Source organism: Urocitellus parryii, chromosome X (assembly GCF_045843805.1).
Source record: "Urocitellus parryii isolate mUroPar1 chromosome X, mUroPar1.hap1, whole genome shotgun sequence".
NCBI lineage: Eukaryota > Metazoa > Chordata > Mammalia > Rodentia > Sciuridae > Urocitellus > Urocitellus parryii.
The window spans coordinates 26,425,703-26,450,249 of record NC_135547.1 but is presented as its reverse complement, the minus strand read 5'-3'; the positions used below and the strand labels follow the sequence as shown (position 1 = coordinate 26,450,249).

Here is a 24,547-nt window from a genome sequence, read left to right as displayed (position 1 = left end):
GGAGGAAGGGGAAGGGAGGGGGAACAGGGGTAGGAAAGACAGTGGAATGCAATGGACATCATTACCTAAGTACATGTATGAAGACAAGAAGGATGTGACTCTACTTTGTGTACAACCAGAGATATGAAAAATTGTGCTCTGTAAGTATAATATGAATTATAATGCATTCTGCTGTCATATATAACAAATTAGAATAGAAAATGGATCAAATAAAGCAAAATTTTTGGAAAAAAGGTAATGGAAATGAATCCATGCAAAAAGTTGGTCTCATAATTGAATGAGAACATTTTAAATAGTCTTTAATTGTATTTAAATTTCTCAAATTATTTCTTATATTGAATGATTTCATATTAAAATCATTTTGAGTTGCAATACTTTCTCATCCCTCACCCTGATCCCTTAAGCAGTATTTCATATTACAGGTTATTACAAATCAAATAAACATACATGTTAGGTTATCCTGAAATATCTGAGATAAAAGATATATTGTGATATCATAGGGTAATATCCACATTTAATACAAACATTATTTAAATATATATAGAATGTGTGATGGAAATATAAAAGAGAGAAACCTGAAAATCAGCATAGGCTATGATCCTATACTATTGACATCTTCAGTAACTTTCCTATGAAACGTTATCTATTTTACTTACTATTGCCTATTTTATGAGTCCAACAGAAAATAATTATGTGAACTCTCTTATTGTTCACTCTCTAGATAAATGGAAACCAACCAAATATAGTTTGTTATTTATAATAAAGGCCAAATCCCTTTTTAACTACTTCTCAGAATCATATGCATTGTGTCTTAGTGGGTAATTCTTCTTCAATTAGCAAACTGGATTAAACCTGAAAATAAGTTACTAGTGAGATATCTGGATAGATTATTTTTTCTATCATGACATTTTATGCATTCTAAGAATAGTACTTTCACAAAATACATGTTTCTTAATTTACATTTTAGACTTCAGAACCACTCAAGCAAGGAAATTAATATTAAGTCAAAATAAAATTCCACCCAGAAAAATCAATACAATTTGCTATTAAATGAGGGTAACTTTAATCAGGGTTACTCAAGAACAGCAGCAATATTTTTCCTTTAAGTATAAAGAGTGTCTTACAACTGTTTTTTTTTTTTACTTTCCCAAACATAGTAACCACACAATTTTCAATTACCTAATGAAAATAAGGATACATTTTTTATCTCAGTGTAAAAATATGAATTCTTAGGAAAAATTATGCACTGGATTTTCTGATAGCTTGCAAATAACTACTGTTTTAATGAAATTGCTACCTGAAAATTCAGTGGCAGTATTATTGTTTAAATGTAATTTAAGAAGCTATTGTAGATTAGTACTTATGACTTCTAATGAGAAAACCATAACAACCTTTTAATTGAAAGGAAAATGGTTAACTACAGTAATTGCAATCAATAAGACTGTGTTAGTAGTATAAATATTTCTTCTCAAAGACCATTCCTTACTCTCTGCAGCAGTATTTAAGGTTAAGAAATTAAAAAAAAAAAACTAATTAGAAAGCCATTTGTTATTTATAATACTAAGCTGTGGTCCAAATTTGTACATCCCAAAGTGGAGAGAGAAATCCCCTAGCCCTCACCACAAGTAAAATAAGACTTTGATTAAGAAGAAAATGTAGGCATGTGAAGAAAGGGCTTACCAATCACATAGGCTAGTAACAAGGCCAAAGTCACCGTAATTGCAGTGGCGCTCAAGGCTGTGCACTTCCAATTACAGCACCTGTAAGGTTTGTTAAAGGTAAAGGCAGGCCGAGAAAAGGTGCTTCGAGGAAGTGGTCTGGGAGGGGGCGAGTACACGGTGTTGGACGTCAGAGGATAGTTCTGACTGGCAGCACTGAAGATAGCAGATGAACCGGATCCATGTTTGAACAGAAAATGCCTGTGGGGGAGAAAACAAAAAAGTTTGGGCTATAATACCAAATCCCACTGCCATAAAAACATAAGCTCCACTAATTTCAAATAATACTATGACAAAGCTCAGAGGAATCAGAGGAGCACAGCAAAAGTCTCATATACCCAAGAGGGAACTCTAAAGTGCCTCCAGTGGTCTCTGGTTCTTTTCTCATTTACAGCTTTCCTCATTTAGACCTTTAAGAGGAACAAAGAAGTCTTGCAGGGCTGGGTTTGTAGCTCAGTGGTAGAGCTCTTGCCTAGCATGTTGAGGCACTGGGTTTAATCCTCAGTATCACATTAAAAATAAACAAAGATATTGGGCCCATCTACAACTAAAAATATTTTTAAAAAGAAGTCTTGCATTTCCTGACTTCCTGGCTAGTGAGCACGAACAATCAACACTTGATATTATTCACTATATCCCTGTCTTCCATTCAATACAGAAAGAATATCATCAGGCATTTTGATAATTAGAATGGGATGAACACCAGCGTTCCTCAATATCAAACCTTGTAGACTAGCTTTTTCTCATATTTTCACCCAAAATTTCATCTTAAAAAATTATCAAGCACAGAGTCAAGCCAAAGAATTTTATAATAAACACTCATATTCTCACCAACTAGATTCTACAGTTAATGTTTGACCATATTCACTTTATCAACCATCTACACGTCACTTCACTCTTCTACCCATCAGTTCCTCTCAGGTATTTGAGCAATTTGAAGCATACTGCATACATCAGTATACTTCTCTTTACATATTTAAACTTCCACATTATTATCTAGAGTTTGATACTTTTACAGTTTTTTCAATGCTATTTTTTACATGATCAAATGAACAATTTAAAGTGGACATTTGCTGAAATTTGACAAATGCAATCACCTTTGCAAACTAAACCCATATCAAGATCCAGAACATTCTCATTTTACTGGGAAGTTCCCTCTCATCTTTTCTAAGTACATTGCTATCTCCATTACCATATACAACCATTATTCTTTATTTTTTTCCACTGAACATTCATATTGATTTTCATAGAACTTCATACAAATGGGGTCATGCTGCTGTCATATTTGAATTACTGCAGAATGATCATTGACTGTTTTGTAAATATTGTAATGTAGGTCTTCCATAAATTTTAGTGATATATTCACCTGGAAGGAGTTGCCAAAAACAAATAAGTGGAAGTGTTACGGTTTGGATAAGAGGTGCCCCCCTCCAGAAGCTCATGGGTTATCCAATGTAGCAAAGTTCAGAGGTGAAGGGATTAGGTGATGACAGCCATAAACTAATTGGTGGATTATTCCATGTGATGGATTAATAATTGAAAAGGCCATTGTACTGGGTGGTAATTGTACACAGGTGGGACATGGCTGAAAGAAGTAGGTCTCTGGGGGCATGCCCGTGAGGACTATATCTTGTCCTCAACCCTTCCTTCCCTTTGCTTCCTGCATGCCATGATGTGAGCAGCATTCCTCTTTCAAACCCTTCTGTCATGATGTTCTGTCTCACTTCAGGCCCAGAGCAATGGAGTCAGCCAACCGTGGACTGAACCTCTAAAACCATGAACCCAAGAGTAAATTTTTCTTCATCTAAGTTGTTCTTGTCAGGCATGTTTAGTCATAGTGACACAAACCCAACTAGCATGGAAAATATGTTTCTTTCTGCATATACTTTATGCCAACTGAAGGCAAGGTGCTATGTGTTGTGTTGAAGTCATTATCTCACTTAGTCTTCATTCATATGAAATAGGTCATGTTATTGTCTTCATTGTTTATTTAAGGAAATGAAGCCCTATAGATGTTAAACAACTTGCATAAATTTATCTGGCAGGTGAATGGCAGAATTGGAACTCAAGTCATTTGGGCTCAAAAGTCCTTAACTACTCTACAGTGCCATCTGGGGCAAAGCACATTATGTTGCTACAATTAAATGTACAAAACAAACCCTCCTTGCTGAGCATCCATGTTCATCAAACAAATTCTTCTCAAGTTCAAGAGTCAAATTGACCACAACACAATAATTCTGAGTGACTTTAACACACCTCTTTCACCACTGGGTAGATCTTCCAAACAAAAACTGAAGAAAGAAACTATACAACTCAATAATACAATCAATAACTTACACTTAACTGAGATATATAGGATATTTCATCCTTCAACAAGTGAATATACTTTCTTCTCAGCAGCACATAGATCCTTCTCTAAAATAGACCACATGTTATGCCACAAAGCAACTCTTAAAAAATACAAAAAAGTAGAGATACTATGCTGCATTCTATCAGAACACAGCTTAATGAAATTAGAAATCAATGATAAAATTGAAAAAAAAAACTACTCCAATACCTGGAGACTAAACAGTATGCTACTGAATGAATAATGGGTTGCAAAAAACATCAATGAGGAAATTAAAAAATTCTTAGAGGCCAATGAGGACACAAATACAACATATCAAAATCTCTGGCACACTATGAAGGCAGTATTAAGAGGAAAGTACATTGCATAGAGTTAATTCCTTAAAAGAAGAAAAAGTCAACAAATAAATGACCGAACATTACATTTCAAAACCCTAGGAAAAGAAGAAATCAACACCAAAACAGTAGAAGACAGGAAATAATTAAAATCAGAGATGAAATCAATGAAATTAAAACAAAAGAAATGATTGAAAAAATTGATAAAACAAAAAGTTGGTTCTTCAAAAATAAATAAATAAATAAAATTGACAAATACTTAGTTATCCTAACAAAGACAAGGAGAGAGAAAACTCAAACTACTAACATACGTGATGAAAAGTGAAATACCAGACACTTCAGACATATAGAAGATCATTAGAAATTATTTTGAAAACTTGTACTCCAGTAAAATAAAAAAAAAATTTCAAAGGCATTGACAAATTTCTAGACGCATATGAGTTGCCTAAATTGAATCAGGATGATATACACAATTTAAACAGATCAGTTTCAACCAAGGAAATAGAACATGCCATCAGAAGCCTACCAACCAAGAAAAGCCCAAGACAAGATGGATACACAGCTGAGTTCTAAAAAAAAAAAAAAAAAACCTATTAAGAAGAACTAATACCTATACGCTACAAATTATTTTGTGAAATGGAAAAAGAGGCAGCACTTCCAAACTCATTGTATGAGGCCAATATTACCCTGATGCCAAAACCAGACAAAGACACATCAAAGAAAGAAAACTTCAGAACAATATCACTAATGAACACAGATGCAAAAATTCTCAATAAAATTCTGGCAAATTTAGGGGCTGGGGATGTGGCTCAAACAGTAATGTGTTTGCCTGGCATGCGTGGGGCGGTGGGTTCGATCCTGAGCACCACATAAAAATAAAATAAAGATGTTGTGTCCACTGAAAACTAAAAAATAAATATTAAGAAATTCTCTCTCTCTCTCTCTCTCTCTCTCTCTCTCTCTCTCTCTCTCTCCTCTCTCTCCTCTCTCCTCTCTCTCTCTCCTCTAAAACAAATTCTGGCAAATTTAATAAAAAACATATCAAAAAGATAGTGCACCATGATCAAGTGGGGTTCATCTCAGGGATGCAAGGTTGGTTTAACATATGGAAATCAATAAATGTAATTCATCACATCAATAGACTCAAGTATAAGAATCATATGATCATCCCAATAGATGAAGAAAAAGCATTTGACAAAATACAGCACCCCTTCATGTTCAAAACACTAGAAAAACTAGGGATAACAGAAACATATCTCAACATGTCAAGCTCCAGGCCAACATCATTCTAAATGCAGAAAAATTGAAAGCATTCCCTCTAAAAACTGGAACAAGACAGGGATGCCATCTTTTACCACTTCTATTTAACATAGTTCTTGAAACACTGGCCAGAACAATTAGACAGATGAAAGAAATTAAAGGGATACAGATAGAAACAGAAGGACTCAAATTAGCACTATTTGCCAATGATATAATTTTATTCCTAGAAGACCCAAAAAATTCCACCAGAAAATTTCTAAAACTAGTAAATGAATTCAGCAAAGTAGTAGGATACAAAATCAACACCCATAAATCAATGGCATTTCTGTCCATCAGTGACAAATCCTCAGAAAGAGAAACTAGGAAAACTACCCATTTACAATAGCCTCAAAAAAAAAAAAAAAAACTTGTGAATCAACTTAATAAAAGAGGTGAAAGACCTCTACAATGAAAACTACAGAACCCTAAGGAAAGAAATTAAAGAAGACCTTAGAAGATGGAAAGATCTACCTTGTTCTTGGATAGGCAGAAAAAATATTGTCAAAATGACCATACTACCAAAAGGACTATACAGATTCAATGCCATCCCAATCAAAATCCCAATGGCGTTCTTCATATAAATAGAAAAAGCAATCATGAAATTCGTCTGGAAAAATAAGAGACCTGAAATAGCTAAAGCAATCCTTAGCAAGAACAGTGAAGCAGGTAGCATCACTATACCAGACCTTAAACTATACTGCAGAGCAAGAATAACAAAAACAGCATGGTACTGGCACCAAAATAGACTGGTAGAAATAAATGCCACCTTTTTTAATCCATTCATCTATTGAAGGGCATCTAGGTTGGTTCCACATTCTAGCTATTGTGAATTGTGCTGCTATGAACATTGATGTGGCTGTGACCCTGTAGTATGCTCTTTTTAGGTCTTTTGGGTATAGTCTGAGAAGGGGAATAGCTGGGTCAAATGGTGGTTCCATTCCCAGCTTTCCCAGGAATCTCCATACTGCTTTCCAAATTGGCCGCACCAATTTGCAGTCCCACCAGCAATGTACAAGTGTACCCTTTTCCCCACATCCTTGCCAGCACTTTGACTTCATAATGGCTGCCAATCTTACTGGAGTGAGATGGTATCTTAGGGTAGTTTTAATCTGCATTTCTCTGACTGCTAGAGATGATGAGTATTTTTTCATGTATTTGTTGATTGACTGTATATCCTCTTCTGAGAAGTGTCTGTTCAAGTCCTTGGCCCATTTGTTGATTGGGTTATTTGTTTTTTATATTGTTTAACTTTTTGACTTCTTTGTAGAGATTAGAGCTCTATCTGATGTTTGAGGGGTAAAAATTTGTTCCCAGGATGTAGGCTCCCTATTCACCTCACATATTATTTCTTTTGCTGAGAAAAACCTTTTTAGTTTGAATTCATCCAATTTTTTGATTCTTGGTTTTAACTCTTGTGCTATAGGTGTTTTATTAAGGAATTTGGGCCTGCTCCCACATGATGAAGATTAGGGCCAACTTTATCTTCAATGGAATATTACTCAGCACTAAAAAATAACAAGATCATGGCATTTGCAGGCAAATGGATGGCATTAGAGCAGATTATGCTAAGTGAAGTTAGCCAATCCCTAAAAAACAAATGCCGAATGTCTTCTCTGATATAAGGGAGGTGACTCAAAATGGGATAGGGAGGAAGAGCATGAGAAGAAGACTACCACTAAATAGGGAAGAGAGGTGGGAGGAAAAAGAGGGAGAAGGGGAGTTGCACAGAAGATGGAAGGAGACCCTCATTGTTATACAGAATACATGTATGATGTTGTGATGAGAAAAAGAAAAAAAAAGTGTGTCACATTAAATTGGATAGAGAGAAAGGATGGGAGGGGAGGGGAGGAGTAGGGGGGATAGAAAGGGCAGCAGAATAGAATAGACAATGTGATTGATGTATGTATATAGGTGACTGTATGACCAATGTGATTCTGCAATCTGTACAATTAGAAAAATGAGAAATTATACGCCAAGGATTAAAATGTATGAATTGCCAAGATCATTGTAATGTCATGTGTAGCTAATAAAAAAAAATTAAAAAAAGAAGGGTAAACATGAAAAATCAGCCATCCCATTAATTACCCAAGATGAAAAATAGGTCCTTGTCACTACATTAAAATATAGATTACAGGAAAAATCACTAAATATAGAATGTTGTGTTTCTAAAATCTTATGGAAGAAAAATATTCCAATAGATATTTTATTTTCTAGAAAATACTAAAAGTTAAAATTATCCATAAAAAATAGCCTGGTAGACCAATGATACAGAATAGAGGACACAAGAGACTAACCCACATAATTACAGATATCTTATATTAGACAAAGGTGCCAAAAACATGCACTAAGAAAAGATAGACTCTTCAACAAATGGTGCTGGGAAAACTGGAAATCCATATGCAACAAAATAAAATTAAACCCCTATGTCTCACCATGCACAAAACTCAACTCAAAATGGATCAAGGATTTAGGAATACAACCAGGGACCCTATGTCTAATAGAAGAAAAAGTAGGACCAAATCTCCATAGTATCAGGTTAGGCCCCTAGTTCCTTAATAAGACTCCATAGCACAGAATTAAAATTAAGAATCAATAAAAGAGATGGATTCAAACTAAAAAGCTTCTCCTCAGCAAGAGAAACAATCTGTGAGGTAAATAGAGAGTTTTCAACTTGGGATCAAATCTTTCCCCCTCACACATCAGATAGAGCACTAATCTCTAGGGTATATAAAGAACTCAAAAAGCTAAGCACCAGCCCCAGAGGCCAGTTAGCTCAGCTGGTTAGAAAAAGCTAAGCACCAGGAAAAAAAAGAAAAACAAATCACCCAATCAATAAATGGGCCAAGGACTTGAATAAACACTTCTCAGAAGAGGATATACAATCAATCAACAATGATAGGAAAAAATGCTCAACATCTATAGCAATTACAGAAATGCAAATCAAAACTACTCCAAGATTTCATCTCACTCCAGTCAGAATAGCAGCTATTAAGGATACAAACAATAATATGTGTTGGCGAAGATGTGGGGGAAAAGGTACACTCATACACTGCTGGTGGGACTGCAAATTGGTGCAGTCAATATTGGAAGCAGTGTTGAGGATTCCTTGGAAAACTTGGAATGGAACCACCATTTGACCCAGCTATCCCTCTCCTGGGTCTATACCCAAAGGACTTAAAAACTGCATACTACAGGGACACAGCCACATCAATGTTTATAGCAGCACAATTCACAATAGCTAAATTGTGGAGCCAACCTAGATGCCCTTCAGTGGATGAATGGATAAAGAAAATGTGGTATATATACACAATGGAATATTAGCATTAAAAGAGAATAAAATCATGGCATTTGCAGATAAATAGATGACGTTGGAGAAGATATTGTTAAGTGAAGTTAGCCAATCCCCCAAAAAACAAATGCTAAATGTTTTCTCTGATATAAGGAGGCTGATTTATAGTGGGGTAGGGAGAGGGAGCATGGGAGGAATGGATAAACTCTAGATAGGGCAGAGGGGAGGGAGGGGAAGGGAAGGAATACAGGGGTGGGAAAGGCAGTGAAATCAGATGGACATCATTACCCTAAGTACATTTATGAACACATGAATGGTGTGACTCTGCTTTGTGTACAATCAGAGATATTAAAAATTATGCTATATATGTGTAATATGAATTGTAATACATTCTGCTCTCCTACATAACAAATTAGAGTGATAAAGTAAATAAAAAATTAAAAAATAACCTCCTTGCTAAGTAAAAAGCCAACATTACTCTGTACATGTAACCTATGCCCCAAAGCATAATTCACTGAGTGATTTTAAGAATGATTTCTAGATTCCAATATTTAAAGAACAAGAGCATAGGCATTCAAAGGGGAAAAACACAACTCTACATGCCAGTTAATGAGAAATATCCATAATAGAGAATTTTGATTTTGTATTCCTAGATTAAAAAAAAATTTAAAGGGCTGAGTAGCAGGGGGGAATTGATATTTACAAGTCATTCTGGAAGGGAATTTGGCATTATGTACCAAAGATTTTAAATATATATTCATTAGTTTACACAATAACTATGTGTATAGGCATTTATTTTCAGGAAAAAACATGTATGGCAATGTACATAAAAATCATTCATTGCAGTGTTATTTATAATAACAAAAATCCCCACCTAATAATGATTGGTATTTTATTAAATCAATTATTTTACAAACACAGAATTCTATACAACTATTTGAGATCGTGTTGTAAAAGAATATCTGTTCACTAGGAGGAATGTTTATAAATATTGCCTAGTGAAGGAAGTCAGACCATAATCTTTCAAACAAAAAAGTCTATGTGTTCATGGAAAAATAATATTTTGTGTTATGTTTGGATGGGAGGGTTGTTTCCTGAACTTTTCTGTCTTGAGCTTGTATTGATTTTGTAACTAAGATAAAAAAGATTGGTGGGGAGGGAAGTGGAAAATCTGCTGGACAGCACCAACTACCCAACAGTTGCTTCTGTTTAAGTGGACATGATTTATTGAGCACCTAGAAAGGTCAGGCATCAGCTTACGCAATTTATATGCATTATTTTGATACTCATATGTCTGAAAAATTGACACTATTATCCTAATCTTACAGATGATTAATCTGAGACCCAAAGAGGTTTAATAGAAGTAGAGTGGAAGTAATAATAATTATCATAATACTGATGAGAGATGACATTTGAGTGCTTGCTTGTGCCACACATTGTTTTAAATATTCCACAAAACATTTTATCATTTAATCTTTTCAACAACTTTATTACAGTTAGTGTCTTCATTTTCTGGAGGGACAAACAAAACACAAAGAAATTAAGTAACTTTCCCATGGTTCTGCATCTAGTAACTGGTAGAACCAAAATTCAAACCCAGACAAACTGGCTCTGGAGGCATTGTTTTCAAGTAATACACTATAATACTTCTGCTAGGTTGTGCAGGTAGAGAGTACATTAAGACTTGAATCCAGGCCTGTCAAGGCACAGGAAAAGCATGCCTTGTATAGAATTTGGCATTTAGGTTTCATTGAATTGAGCCACATTATTACCTTGTTCCCTTTGGGACTAATGGCAAGACTGTGATAATAAGGGCTTACAGAATCAGAATTGGAAGGAACATCTTAGAAACCATCCAGAAACCCAATTCCTTCCCTTTTCAGTTAGAGTACCTTAGACCCAGAAGATGAAAGTGATTTACCTAAAAATGACATAGTTTGTTAAGCACATGGATAAAATTGGTTATCTGGAATTTCCAAAATGGTATATTTCTGTTGCTCTATTATACCTGTCCTGCAGAATCTTCAACAGATTAGTACCCGGTTCTATTTACCTGGGTTAACTGACCAGGATCAACAAATATTATTGGTTTAAACAGTACTATATAACATATGCCTATTCTTTTGTTTGTGACATGTTCTTGCAGTAAGACTTAAAGACCATCCTAATTATTTTGGATGCATGGGTAAGCATTACAAAGAAGCTACCTTTTAGTTGATGAGAAGCTAAAAGAGTTATTGCTACTTCCAAAGGCACCTAAATTATCCCCAGGATGAAGAAATAATATATAAATAGTAATAAGAATAACTATATTTTATTGAAGAAGTGACTCATAACATTGTGCTCTTTTCATTTCATTGTGCTTCCTTTTTCAGGCTTTGAAATAATCTCATCTGTGCCATAAGGAGGAAGATTTCTTCTTTAATGTCTGCTTAGCAATCCCAGCCTGTGTTTTCCCCTCTGGCCATCTGATTTACTAGTAAGCAAGAAGTGTAGTACTTTGCAGGCAGCATAATGGAGTCACCTTCCTAACTCCCTGCCCCTGCCCATAGTTACTTTAGAGGTGACAAAATGTCACTTACATATAGTTAATCCTATAAAGCAACACTCTGATATGTTCATATGGGAAGTTTAACAGTATGGGGCTGTTTTACTCAATGTTTGGAGACAAAATCTTCAATTCTTTGCATATTTATGAAGGCAAACAATTGGATTTTTGAGAGAATGTAAGTGGTCCAATGTGTCGATATTTATTTGGTTTGGTATATAATTAAGAGGTAGAAGAAAGACAAAGAAAGAGAGAATTGTTGGCTATTATGATGGCAATTACAAGCAATAATCAATATCCCTGAGCACTGTAATTTCATCTGATGTACACTAAAGGATTTCCAAATGCAGTTTCATAAGTAAAATATTACAACATAATGAATAAATTCAACACTGGTCACAGCAGAGCAACATTTAAACTAATTCATATTTGAGTGGAATCCAAATTACAGTCCTTGGTGAGGGTAGATAATAAAGTGAATTCATATAGTATGATCCTTATTTTCTTATTAACAAGCTCAGATTAAGATTCTATGCTGAAAGTGATCTATATACTTCGATGTTCATCATGAAAAATAGCAATGAAAATGCTAGGTAGTGTCATAGGCTTTGCGGTCCATTGTTGGAAAGTGAAATCAGTGCCTAATATGCTTTCCTAGTCCTTGAAAAAAGTAGGAGCATAAAGACAAATGTTCAGTGCTAGACTTCAGCTACGTGCTCATAAAATCAGATCATCTATCTAAGCACATTGCTTTTCCCTGGAGATCTGAAGATATACTAAAATGTTGCTATCAATTTCATACAATTGGGTTTTTTCCACAGACCAAATGATAAAAATGCAGTTCAAGAGTTTATGTGTAAGTAGTACTCTTTTTTGCATCTGTTTTAATATTCAACTTCAAATTTAAAAAGGAAAAGCAAGATATTGCCAAAAGGAAATGGGCATATAAGGAAATTGAAAAAAAAATCTTCAAAACTGATGAGACCCAGTGGTGGTAAATGGGGATATAATAAATGTTCTTGTAAGGATTTTAAAATCTTCTATTAAAAAGGGGAAACATACTCTCTCTTTTTAAACCCCTCATACTACATAAATCCCTCATACTACATAATTATGAGGGTATCTGTTAGCATTAAATAATGTGATTTAATGTGGCACTTAAAATTCTACAGAAGCAGAAATCTACAGCTTTTTAACAACAGATGCATAAATAACCAGTATTTTTTCTTTTTTAAAAAATTTTTTAGATGTTGATGAACCTTTATTTTATTCATTTATTTATATGTGGTGCTGAGAATCAAACTCAGTGCCTCATACATGCAAGGAAAGCACTCTACCACTGAACCATCCAGCCCTGTATTTTTTTCTTTCACATTTCACAAACGTTCTTATGTAACACAAAGCTAAACCTATATTCCTGTAGTTATAAGCATTTGACTCATTGTTATACCCAGAGGAAGGAACTCAATTTGTTTTTAGAAGAAGCTGAACTTGATTTTTTAAAAAAACATATGAAGGTCCAAATCACATTTGGATAAGGTAGTAGAATTTGGATATTTGCTTATTTTTTTTAAATTATTAAATGCATTTTATTATGATAAAAAACCATGTGACACAAAATTTACCATCTTAAGCATTTCAAGCATATACTCCAGTACTGTTAAGGATATTCACATTGTTGTGCAACAGATCTCTGGAACCTTCTTACAAATCTGAAACACTATACCCATTAAAAACTCCTTTTTCCTTTCCCCTAGCAACCACCATTCCACTCTTTTTAAAAATTATTTGACTACTTTACATATTTCATATAATTGGAATCATACTGTATTTATATTTCTGTGCTCTGTTTATTTCACTTAACATAATAACATGTGACAGATTTTTTTCCCTTTGTAAGGCCAAATAATATTCCACCATGGGTCTGTATCACATTCTGTTCATCTGTTCATCCACTGATGGACACTTAGGTTGCTTGTGCCTCTTGGCTTCTGAGAACAGTGTTTCTATGAATATAGTGGCATGGATATCTCTTCAGGGTCTGCTTTTAATTCTCTGGGATAAATACACAGAAGTGGGATTGCTAGATCATATGGCAGTACTGTTTTCATTTTTCTGAGAAACTGTCATGCCATTTTCCTCAGTGATTGCTATTTTTCAATCCAACCAACTGTGTAAAAAGGTTCCATTTCTCCACATCTTCTTTAATGTTTATTATTATTATTATTTTTTTTTGTAGTGTACCATCCTAATGGTTAAGGCAACATCTCATTGTGGTTTCAATTTGTACTTATCTGACTAGTAGTGTTGACCATCTTCATATATTTGTTGGCCATTTGTACAATATCTTTGGAGAAATGTCTATTCATAGGTATTTATGATAATGCCTTCAAATAACACATGCAAATAAAGAAAATATTATTTGGGATCTGCTACATTTTCTTCTCTGACAAGGATACCTAGTGTTGTTTTGTGGAAAAGGATGATTCCTAGCCAATTATCAACCTCAACATCCATAATTTTTCCATTCCTGATACTCCTTTTAAGAAAAAATATTCCTAAAGAGCATTTATCTAGGGGTGTGGCTGTGGCTCAGTGGTAGAGTGCTCACCTTGCATGCGTGAGGCACTGGGTTCTATCCTCAGCACCACATAAAAATAAAATAAAGATATTGTGTTCACCTAAAATTTAAGAATAAATATTTTTTAAAAAGAGTTTTTATCTAAATTCTTCTTGAGCTTAACTGTATTATCAGTTTAGAAAACACCGTGAATTATCAAATTGTGCTCCTCTACTAACAGAATCATAAGGGAGGATTTTGATTTGTTCTAGGATTCTACCTTTATCTTCAAATCTTCTCTAAACCTTATATGTCAAATGTGGGGGATAAAAAAAGAATACAAGAACGATCAGTAGAGTACATAGAGGGGAATGAAGAGAAAGGAGGGGTTAGGAAAAGGAAAGACAGTAGAATGAATGTGATACAACTTTCCTACATACATATATGTAAAAAGATCAGTATAATAGAGGGAAACAAACAGCAGAAGGGAGGAAGGGAAGTACTGGGAATGAATTAGAGCAAATTATATTCCATGTTCTTATGATTATGTCAAAATAAATTCTATTGTCATGTATAACTAAAATGAACCAATAAAAGTACTTTGTCATTCATTATTTTAAGATAAAAAAGAGTTTTAATGTACCTATTGATGGTTTAATTTTCTGAGTATTAAGTCTTAGCTCTCTAATCTGTTCTCAAATGGAAATACTCTATAGTCTTTATTAGTGTTCATGTAATTTTACAAATGGGTTATTCAATAGCAGAAGCAATATCTGCTCTACTTCATCAACTTCCCCTAAATTTCATATGTCTTGAAGGCCAGAAACAGGTTTTAATTTCTAGTATGGTATCATTTACTTCAAAGGTATAGGAGACATCAATGTTTTTGGCAGTTCAACTCACAATAACTATGGAACCAACCTAGATGCCCTTCAAAAGATGAATGGATAAAGAAAATGGGGTATATATACACAATGGAATATTACTCAGCCTTAAAGAAGAATGAAATTATGGCATTTGCCAGGAAATGGATGGAACTGGAGAATATTATGCTAAGTGAAATAAGCCAATTTCAAAAAACCAAAGGTTGAATGCTTTCTCTGAGATGAGGATGCTAATTCATATTGGTTGAGATAATAGAAGTACTTTGGATTGAACAGAAGGGAGTAAAAGGAGGGGAGGGGGTATGGAGGTAGGAATGATAGTAGAATTAATCAGACACTATTACCTTGTGTGCATATATGACTACATGGCCAATGTAATTCTACATCATGTACAACCAGAAGGCATGAGAAGTTATACTCCATTTATGTATGATGTGCCAAAATGCATTCTACTGCCATGTATAACTTATTAGAACAAAAAAGAAAGTCTAGAAGAAATATTTATGAATTTGTGTGATATTTTTGCTTCTTTTCAAAGGCTCTTGTTTCACTGTGCAGAATTAATGAAGCTGGAGATTTTAAAAAAGAAAAGTTTCTTCTCAGCAAAAGAAACAATCTGTGAGGTGAATAGAGAGTCCACATCTTGGGATCAAATCTTTAGCCTTCACACATCAGATAGAGCACTAATCTCTAGGGTGTATAAAGAACTCAAAAAGCTAAACACCAAAAAAAAAAAAATAACCCAATCAATAAATGGGCCAAGGACCTTAAGAGACACTTTTCAGAAGAGGATAAACAATCAGTCAACAAATATATGAAAAAAATCTCCATCATCTCTAACAATTAGAGAAATGCAAATCAAAACTACTATAAGATTTCATCTCACTCCAGTCCAAATGGCAGCTATTATGAACACACAAACAACTTAAGTGTTGGCGAGGATGTGGGGAAAAATGTACACTCATACACTGCTGGTAGGACTGAAAATTGATGCAGCCAATATGGAAAGCAGTATGGAGATTTCTTGCAAAATTGGAAATGGAACCACCATTTGACCCAGTTATTTCTCTCCTCGGTCTATACCCAAAGGATTTAAGAACAGCATTCTATAGGGACACAGACACACAATAGCTAAACTTTGGAAACAACCTATATTACCTTCAATAGATGAATGGATTTAAAAATGTGGCATATAGTCACAATGGAATCTTACTCAGCAATAAAAAAGAATAAAATCATGACATTTGCAGGTAAATGGATGGAGTTAGAGACGATAATGCTAAGTTAGCCAATCCCCAAAAACCAAATGCTGAATATTTTATTTGATATAAAGAGGCTGATCCATAGTGGGATAGGGAGAGGGAGCATGGGGAGGAATAGATGAGCTCTAGATAGGGCAGATGGTTTGGAGGGGAAGGGAGGGGCATGGGGTTATAAATGATGGTGGAATGTGATGATCATAATTATCCAAAGTACATGTATGAAGACATGAATTGGTGTGAATATACTGTGCATACAATCAGAGATATGAAAAATTGTGCTCCATATGTGTAATAAGAATTGTAATGCATTCTGCTGTCATACATAAATTAAAAAATAAGAAAAATCTTTTAAAAATTCAAAAAATTAAAATTAAAACAAAAATATGAAAGATATTATTCATTCATATCACAACGTTTTAAAATAAGTTTTAGTTGTCAATGGACCTTTATTTTATTTATTTATATGTGGTGTTGAGAATCAAGCCCAGGGCCTCACACATGCTAGGAAAGTGCTCTACCGCTGAGTCACAATCCCAGCTCCTCTCAACCATTTTTGTGAGACATTTTGGTAGTAAAAGAATTACTATTGGAGGAGATCCAACATTGCAGCGGTCGGGGAGGCAGCGCTTTCAGTACCTCCTCAATAACGGGGTCAGGGAGACATATTGATACGATTAGATTCTACCTGCTGAGAAACTCCTAGAAAAATTCCACTGAAGAGAGACCGGCCAGGAATTAGTAGGATTTTTGGAGGTGACAGTTTGCCCCAGACGAGTGAATCTCTGCCACGCGGCGCAGAGGTACAGACCCGCCAGCAGCTGCCCGCGTGACTCGGTGACCATCGGCTGCCCACCCGCGGCCCCCACGACTGGGTGGCTAGCCTCCGAGGCGCAGCTCAGCAGGAGCGGCGCAGGGAATCTAGGAAGAGGTCTCTAGCCAAGCCTTCATGAAATAGCGAACCGGGAACTGAAACCAACCAGAGACAGACCAGTCCCACCCCTACCTTCGGACACTCTGGCAAGGAACCTGGGGCCCGCCATAACAGAGAGGTGACGTCACCAAAGTTCGGCCGACAGAATTCCTTCCCAGCGGAATCCACTTTAGCAGGTGTGTGACCCCAACCCCCTCCAGATACAAGCAGCCTGGAAGCCTCGGGAATCTCTCTCCGGGGGCGTGTCTGTAGGGAAGCAGAGGGGATTCCTGATCCCCAACTCCCCTTACCACCAGCGGCGACACCCAAGGTCTTATCCGCCAGTTTCCGGGGGCGTGCCCACCAAAGGGGTACGGAAAAATTAAACTGTTGATTCCCAGATCACCGCTCCAGCACTGGGGCTTAGATGAATGACAGAGAGAGTGCTCAGTCATTCGGGAAATAGGGCACGCAGTGGGGCTGCAAGTGTAACCAGATCCTTGGGGAACCGCCTCCGGTGAGCAGGACCTGGCTGGCTAGCAGGAGGAAGGGGGGAGGGGCCGCAGAAGTGAAAGAGCTCTGGACTAACAGGATTGAGAGACTCCCAGGAGCTGCCTTACAGGGATTGCTGTCGGCACATAGAGGGCAGAAGCTTGGCTCGGAGGGCACAGCTCCACCTACTGGAAGAGAAGAAAATGGATCTCTAAAACTTCAATTTTTTTATTCTCTCTTTTTTCTTTTCTCCCCTTTTCCTTCTTTCTTTCTTTCCCATTTCAAGTTTTATTGTTCTATCCATTCTCCTCTAATCTATCTCTCTCTCTCCTTCTTTCTTTTTAAGAGCACCTTCCTTCCCCTACTCCCCAACTTTCATCCCTAGCATTACGTCTTCCATTACGTGTAATTGTCTAAATGCAAACAGGTGAATATATCGAGGCTGTCTATAGGGCTCCTAAATACCTAGCTACTACCAAACACCCTGATCCAGTCACCTGTTAAAATCCCCCTTCAGTAGACCAATCTTCCAAAGTAGCCAAGACATACTAACCCTCATACCATCATAGCACCTAACCTAAACATAAAGTCCTAAGAACAAACAACAGATCACTATTTGCATGTAGAATCCGGAAGCCTTTTATGAATTGAATGAATCAGCTTTAAAGTACAATAAAGCCCAACATTTCTAGGCATAATCTCCCACCACAAAGGAGAGACCACAGAGATATACAAAACCAAAATAAATTTATAGGAGAAAACAGAAACACAGCAGTTAAACAGAGTTGGAAAGTAACGTGAAAAACATGAAAAAACAAGGGAAAAAAGGATTACAAACAATGCAGGACAACTTAAATCTACAGGAGGACCTAGAGACTTCAGAAAAATGGACAGAGAAAGAACTCAAGGCATACCTGACTCAGATGGAATGGAATCTTAGAGAAGTCATGAGACAGCAAGTCGAAACAATAAAAGAATACTTTGAAAACGAATTGCATAAGCAAATTCAAATTGCAAAGAAGGAACTCTACCAGGAGATAGAGATTTAAAAAAAAATCAAACAGTAATCCTAGAAATGCAGGAAACCATAAACCAAATTAAAAACTCAAATGAGAATATTACAAATAGACTAGATCAAATAGAACTCAGAACATCAGAAATGAAGACAAAGTTTATCAATTTGAAAAGAATACAGTCAACACAGAAAAGATGCTTAAAATTCACTAGCAATCTATCCAAGAGATATGGGATGTCAAAAAAAAAACCAAACTTGAGAGTCATTGGGATAGAAGAAGGCATAGAGGTTCAATCCAAAGGAATGAACAATCTATTGAATGAAATAATCCTAGAAAACTTCCCAGATATGAAAGATGGAATGGATTGCAAAATCCTGGAAGCCTACAGGGCCCCAAACATACAAAACCGAAATAGACCAACTTCAAGACATATAATTATGATGATAGCCAACATACAGAACAAGGAGGGAATATTAAAAGCTATGAGAGAAAGGAGGCAGTTTATATTCAGGGGTAAACCAATTAGGTTAACGGCTGATTTTTCATCACAGACTTAGAAAGCGAGAAGATCCTGGAACAACGTATTTCAAACGCTGAAAAATAATGGATTCCAACCAAGAATACTGTATCCAGCAAAATTAAGCTTCAGATTTGACAATGAAATTAAAATATTTCACAATAAACAAAAGTTAAAAGAATTCACAGCCAGAAAACCAGCACTGCAAAACATTTTGAGCAAAATACTACAAGAAGAGGAATTGAAAAATAGCACCCAAAACTAACAGTGGGAGGTATCTCAGTAAAGGGGGAGAAAAATAACCAAAGAGGAAAAACTAGCCAAATTAAAATAAATAAATAAATAAACATGACTGGAAATACAAACCATATTTCAATTGTAACCTTAAATGTTAATGGCTTAAATTCACCAATCAAGAGACATAGGCTAATAACCTGGATTAAAAAAACATATACAACAATATGCTGCCTTCAGGAGACTCATATGATAGGAAAAGACATACACAGGTTGAAGGTGAAAGGTTGGGAAAAATCATACCACTCACATGGCCCTCGGAAGCAAGCAGGAGGGCCATACTCATATCGAATAAAATCAACTTCAAACCTAAGTTAATCAAAAGGGATAAAGAAGGACACTATATACTGTTAAAAGGAACCATCCACCAACAAGACATAACAATTATCAATTCGTATGCACCAAACAATGGTGCTGCAATGTTCATAAAACAAACTCTCCTCAAGTTGAAGAGTCAAATAGACCACAACACAATAACTATGGGGGACTTCAACACACCGCTCTCACCATTAGACAGATCCTCTAGACAAAAGCTGAATAAAGAAACTATAGAACTCAGTAACACAATCAATAACCTAGACTTAACCGACATATATAGAATATATCAACCATCATCAAGTGGATACACGTTCTTCTCAGCAGCACATGGATCCTTCTCAAAGATAGACCATATATTATGCCATAGGGCAACCCTCAGTAAATATAAAGGGAGATAATACCATGCACCATATCTGATCATAATGGAATGAAACTGGAAATCAATGATAAAAGAAGGAAGGAAAAATCCTAAATCACATGGAAAATGAACAATATGTTACTGAATGATCAATGGGTTACAGAAGACATAAAGGAGGAGATAAAAATAATTCTTAGAGACAAATGACAATACAGACACAACATACCGGAATCTATGGGACACAATGAAAGCAGTTTTAAGAGGGAAATTCATTTCTTGGAGTTCTTTCCTCAAAAAAAGAACAAAAAACAACAAATAAATGAACTCACACTACACCTCAAATACCTAGAAAAGGAAGAGCTAAACAACAGCAAATGTAGTAGAAAACAAGAAATAATTAAAATTAGAGCAGAAATCAATGAAATTGAAACAAAAAAATTGAAAAAATTGAAAGAACTAAAAGTTGGTTCTTTGAAAAAATAAATAAGATCGACAGGCCCTTAGCCATGCTAACGAAGAGAAGAAGAGAGAGAACTCAAATTACTAACATACGAGATGAAAAAGGCAATATCACAACAGACACTACAGAAATACAGAAGATAATTAGAAAGTATTTTGAAACCCTATATTCCAATAAAATAGAAGATAGTGAAGATATCGATAAATTTCTTAAGTCATATGATCTGCCCAGATTGAGTCAGGAAGACACACACAATTTAAACAGACCAATAACAAAGGAAGAAATAGAAGAAGCCATGAAAAGACTACCAACCAAAAAAAGCCCTGGACCGGATGGGTATACAGCGGAGTTCTACAAAACCTTCAAAGAAGAATTAATACCAATACTTTTCAAGTTATTTCAGGAAATAGAAAAAGAGGGAGCTCTTCCAAATTCATTCTATGAGGCCAACATCACCCTGATCCCGAAACCAGACAAAGACACTTCAAAGAAAGAAAACTACAGACCAATATCTCTAATGAACTTGGATGCAAAAATTCTCAATAAAATCCTGGCGAATCGAATACAAAAGTATATCAAAAAAATTGTGCATCATGATCAAGTAGGATTCATCCCTGGGATGCAAGGCTGGTTCAATATACGGAAATCAATAAATGTAATCCACCATATCAATAGACTTAAAGATAAGAACCATATGATCATCTCAATAGATGCAGAAAAAGCATTCGACAAAGTACAGCATCCCTTTATGTTCAAAACACTAGAAAAACTAGGGATAACAGGAACTTACCTCAACATGGTAAAAGCTATATATGCTAAACCTCAGGCTAGCATCATCCTGAATGGAGAAAAACTGAAGGCATTCCCTCTAAAATCTGGGACAAGACAGGGATGCCCTCTCTCACCACTTCTATTCAATTTAGTTCTTGAAATACTAGCCAGAGCAATTAGACAGACAAAAGAAATTAAAGGCATAAAAATAGGAAAAGAAGAACTTAAATTATCACTATTTGCAAATGATATGATACTATTTTTAACAGACCCAAAAGGGTCTACAAAGAAACTACTAGAGTTAATAAATGAATTAAGCAAAGTGGCAGGATATAAAATCAACATGCATAAATCAAAGGCATTCATGTATATCAGCAACAAAACTCCTGAAATGGAAATGAGGAAAACCACTCCATTCACAATATCCTCAAAGAAAATAAGATATTGGGAATCAACCTAACAAAAGAGGTGAAAGATTTATACAATGAAAACTACAGAACCCTAAAGAGAGAAATAGAAAAAGATCTTAGAAGATGGAAAAATTACCCTGTTCATGGATAGGCAGAACTAACATCATCAAATGCCGATATTACCAAAAGTTCTCTATAGGTTTAATGCGATGCCAATCAAAATCCCAACGGCATTTCTTGTAGAAATAAAGCAATCATGAAATTCATATGGAAAAACAAAAGACCCAGAAGAGCAAAAGCAATTCTAAGCAGGAAGTGTGAATCTGGAGGTATAGCGATACCTGAGTTCAAACTGTACTACAAAGAAATAGTAACAAAAACAGCATGGTACTGATACCAAAACAGGCAGGTGGACCAATGGTACAGAATAGAGGACACAGAGACCAATCCACAAAACTACAACTACCTTATATTTGATAAAGGGGCTAAAAGCATGCAATGGAGGAAGGATAGCATCTTCAACAAATGGTGCTGGGAAAATTGGAAATCCATATGCAACAAAATGAAACTAAATCCCTTTCTCTCGCCATGCACAAAAGTTAACTCAAAATGGATCAAGGACCTAGATATCAAAGCAGAGACACTGCGTCTGATAGAAGAAAAAGTTGGCTCCGATCTACATATTGTGGGGTCGGGCTCCAAATTCCTTAATAGGACGCCCATAGCCCAAGAGTTAATAACAAGAATAAACCAATGGGACTTACTTAAACTAAAAAGTTTTTTTCTCAGCAAGAGAAATAATAAGAGAGGTAAATAGGGAACCTACATCCTGGGAACAAATTTTTACTCCTCACACTTCAGATAGAGCCCTAATATCCAGAATATACAAAGAACTCAAAAAATTAAACAATAAGATAACAAATAATCCAATCAACAAATGGGCCAAGGACCTGAACAGACACTTCTCAGAGGACGACATACAATCAATCAACAAGTACATGAAAAAATGCTCACCATCTCTAGCAGTCAGAGAAATGCAAATCAAAATCATCCTAAGATACCATCTCACTCCAGTAAGATTGGCAGCCATTATGAAGTCAAACAACAATAAGTGCTGGCGAGGATGTGGGGAAAAGGGTACTCTTGTACATTGCTGGTGGGACTGCAAACTGGTGCGGCCAATTTGGAAAGCAGTATGGAGATTCCTGGGAAAGCTGGGAATGGAACCACCATTTGACCCACCTATTGTCCTTCTTGGACTATTCCCTGAAGACCTTAAAAGAGCGTACTACAGGGATACTGCCACATTGATATTCATAGCAGCACAATTCACAATAGCTCGACTGTGGAACCAACCCAGATGCCCTTCAATAGATGAATGGATAAAAAAATGTGGCATTTATATACCATTGAGTATTACGCAGCACTAAAAAATGACAAAATCATGGAATTTGCATGGAAATGGATGGCATTATAGCAGATTATGCTAAGTGAAGCTAGCCAATCCCTAAAAAACAAATGCCAAATGTCTTATTTGATATAATGAGAGCAACTAAGAACAGAGCAGGCAGGAAGAGCAAGAGGAAAAGATCACCATTAAACAGGGATGAGAGGTGGGAGGGAAAGGGAGAGAAAAGGGAAATTGCATGGAAATGGAAGGAGACCCTCATTGTTCTACAAAATTACATATAAGAGGTTGTGAGGGGAATGGAAAAAAAACAAGGAGAGAAATGATTTACAGTAGATGGGGTATAGAGAGAAGATGGGAGTGGAGGGGAGGGGGGATAGTAGAGGATAGGAAAGGTAGCAGAATACAACAGTTACTAATAGGGCATTATGTAAAAATGTGGATGTGTAACTGATGTGATTCTGCAATCTGTATTTGGGGTAAAAATGGGAGTTCATAACCCATTTGAATCTAATGTATGAAATATGATATGTCAGGAGCTTTGTAATGTTTTGAACAACCAATAAAAAAAGAATTACTATTGATAGAAATAGTAATAATTTAAAAATAATTGCTATTTACTAAACATATGTACTAAGCACTCTGATAAAGTACTTCATGTCACTGAATTCTCAAAATATCACTCTTAGATAGATTATCTGCCTTTTATAGGTGATGTAGCCAAGAATCAGGTATCAAGATATATAATTTCGTAATATCACACAACCAACAAATGAGTTGGAAACTACCTTCAGTTTTGTTGTTTAATAAAATGCAAGCCACTTGACAGTAGAGATATCTTACTTACTGCTGTATTCCTAGCATCTAAGATGATGCACAGCCAACAGGTACTCAATAAATATTTTAAAAACCAAAGCATGAATTATAAAACCTATTTACTTAACCACCAAGCACATATTAGTTCACAATATCAGTCATAATATTAATCATTAAGGTAATACAGTATTCTTAAGTCGAATGACCATCTGATTTTTCTAAAAGATGAACATTTATTTAAGCTAAATATTTCCCTGAATATGTTTTTATGGAAATATTTCTTTCACCTCTTAAAATTACAGAAATAATAAGATGATATTAGGAGGGTAGTATATACTTATAACCATTATGAAAGTGAGCTAATTGTCATGTCTCCTTGTTTAGAATGTGAAAGACATCAGAAAATTTTCAAACAATAGTACATTGGACTTTCCTATAGAAAATAAACATTTTAGGTAGAGGATATTTGTAGGTAAAATGAAATCAGGAGTGCTCGTGTAGAAATATAAATCCTACAGAATGAAAATACTGCATA

General features: G+C 35.5%; 1 protein-coding gene across 3 annotated transcripts in view; it reads right to left on the bottom strand.

Moving 5' to 3' along the window:
• Tenm1 (teneurin transmembrane protein 1) overlaps positions 1 to 24,547 on the bottom strand; it is a 556,980-nt gene that overhangs the window by 312,804 nt on the left and 219,629 nt on the right. For all 3 annotated transcript variants that reach the window (XM_077793578.1, XM_077793579.1, XM_077793580.1), the window contains exon 5: positions 1,681 to 1,919. In XM_077793578.1, coding sequence (XP_077649704.1) covers positions 1,681 to 1,919 — 239 coding nt within the window. The remainder of the gene's footprint in view (positions 1 to 1,680; positions 1,920 to 24,547) is intronic.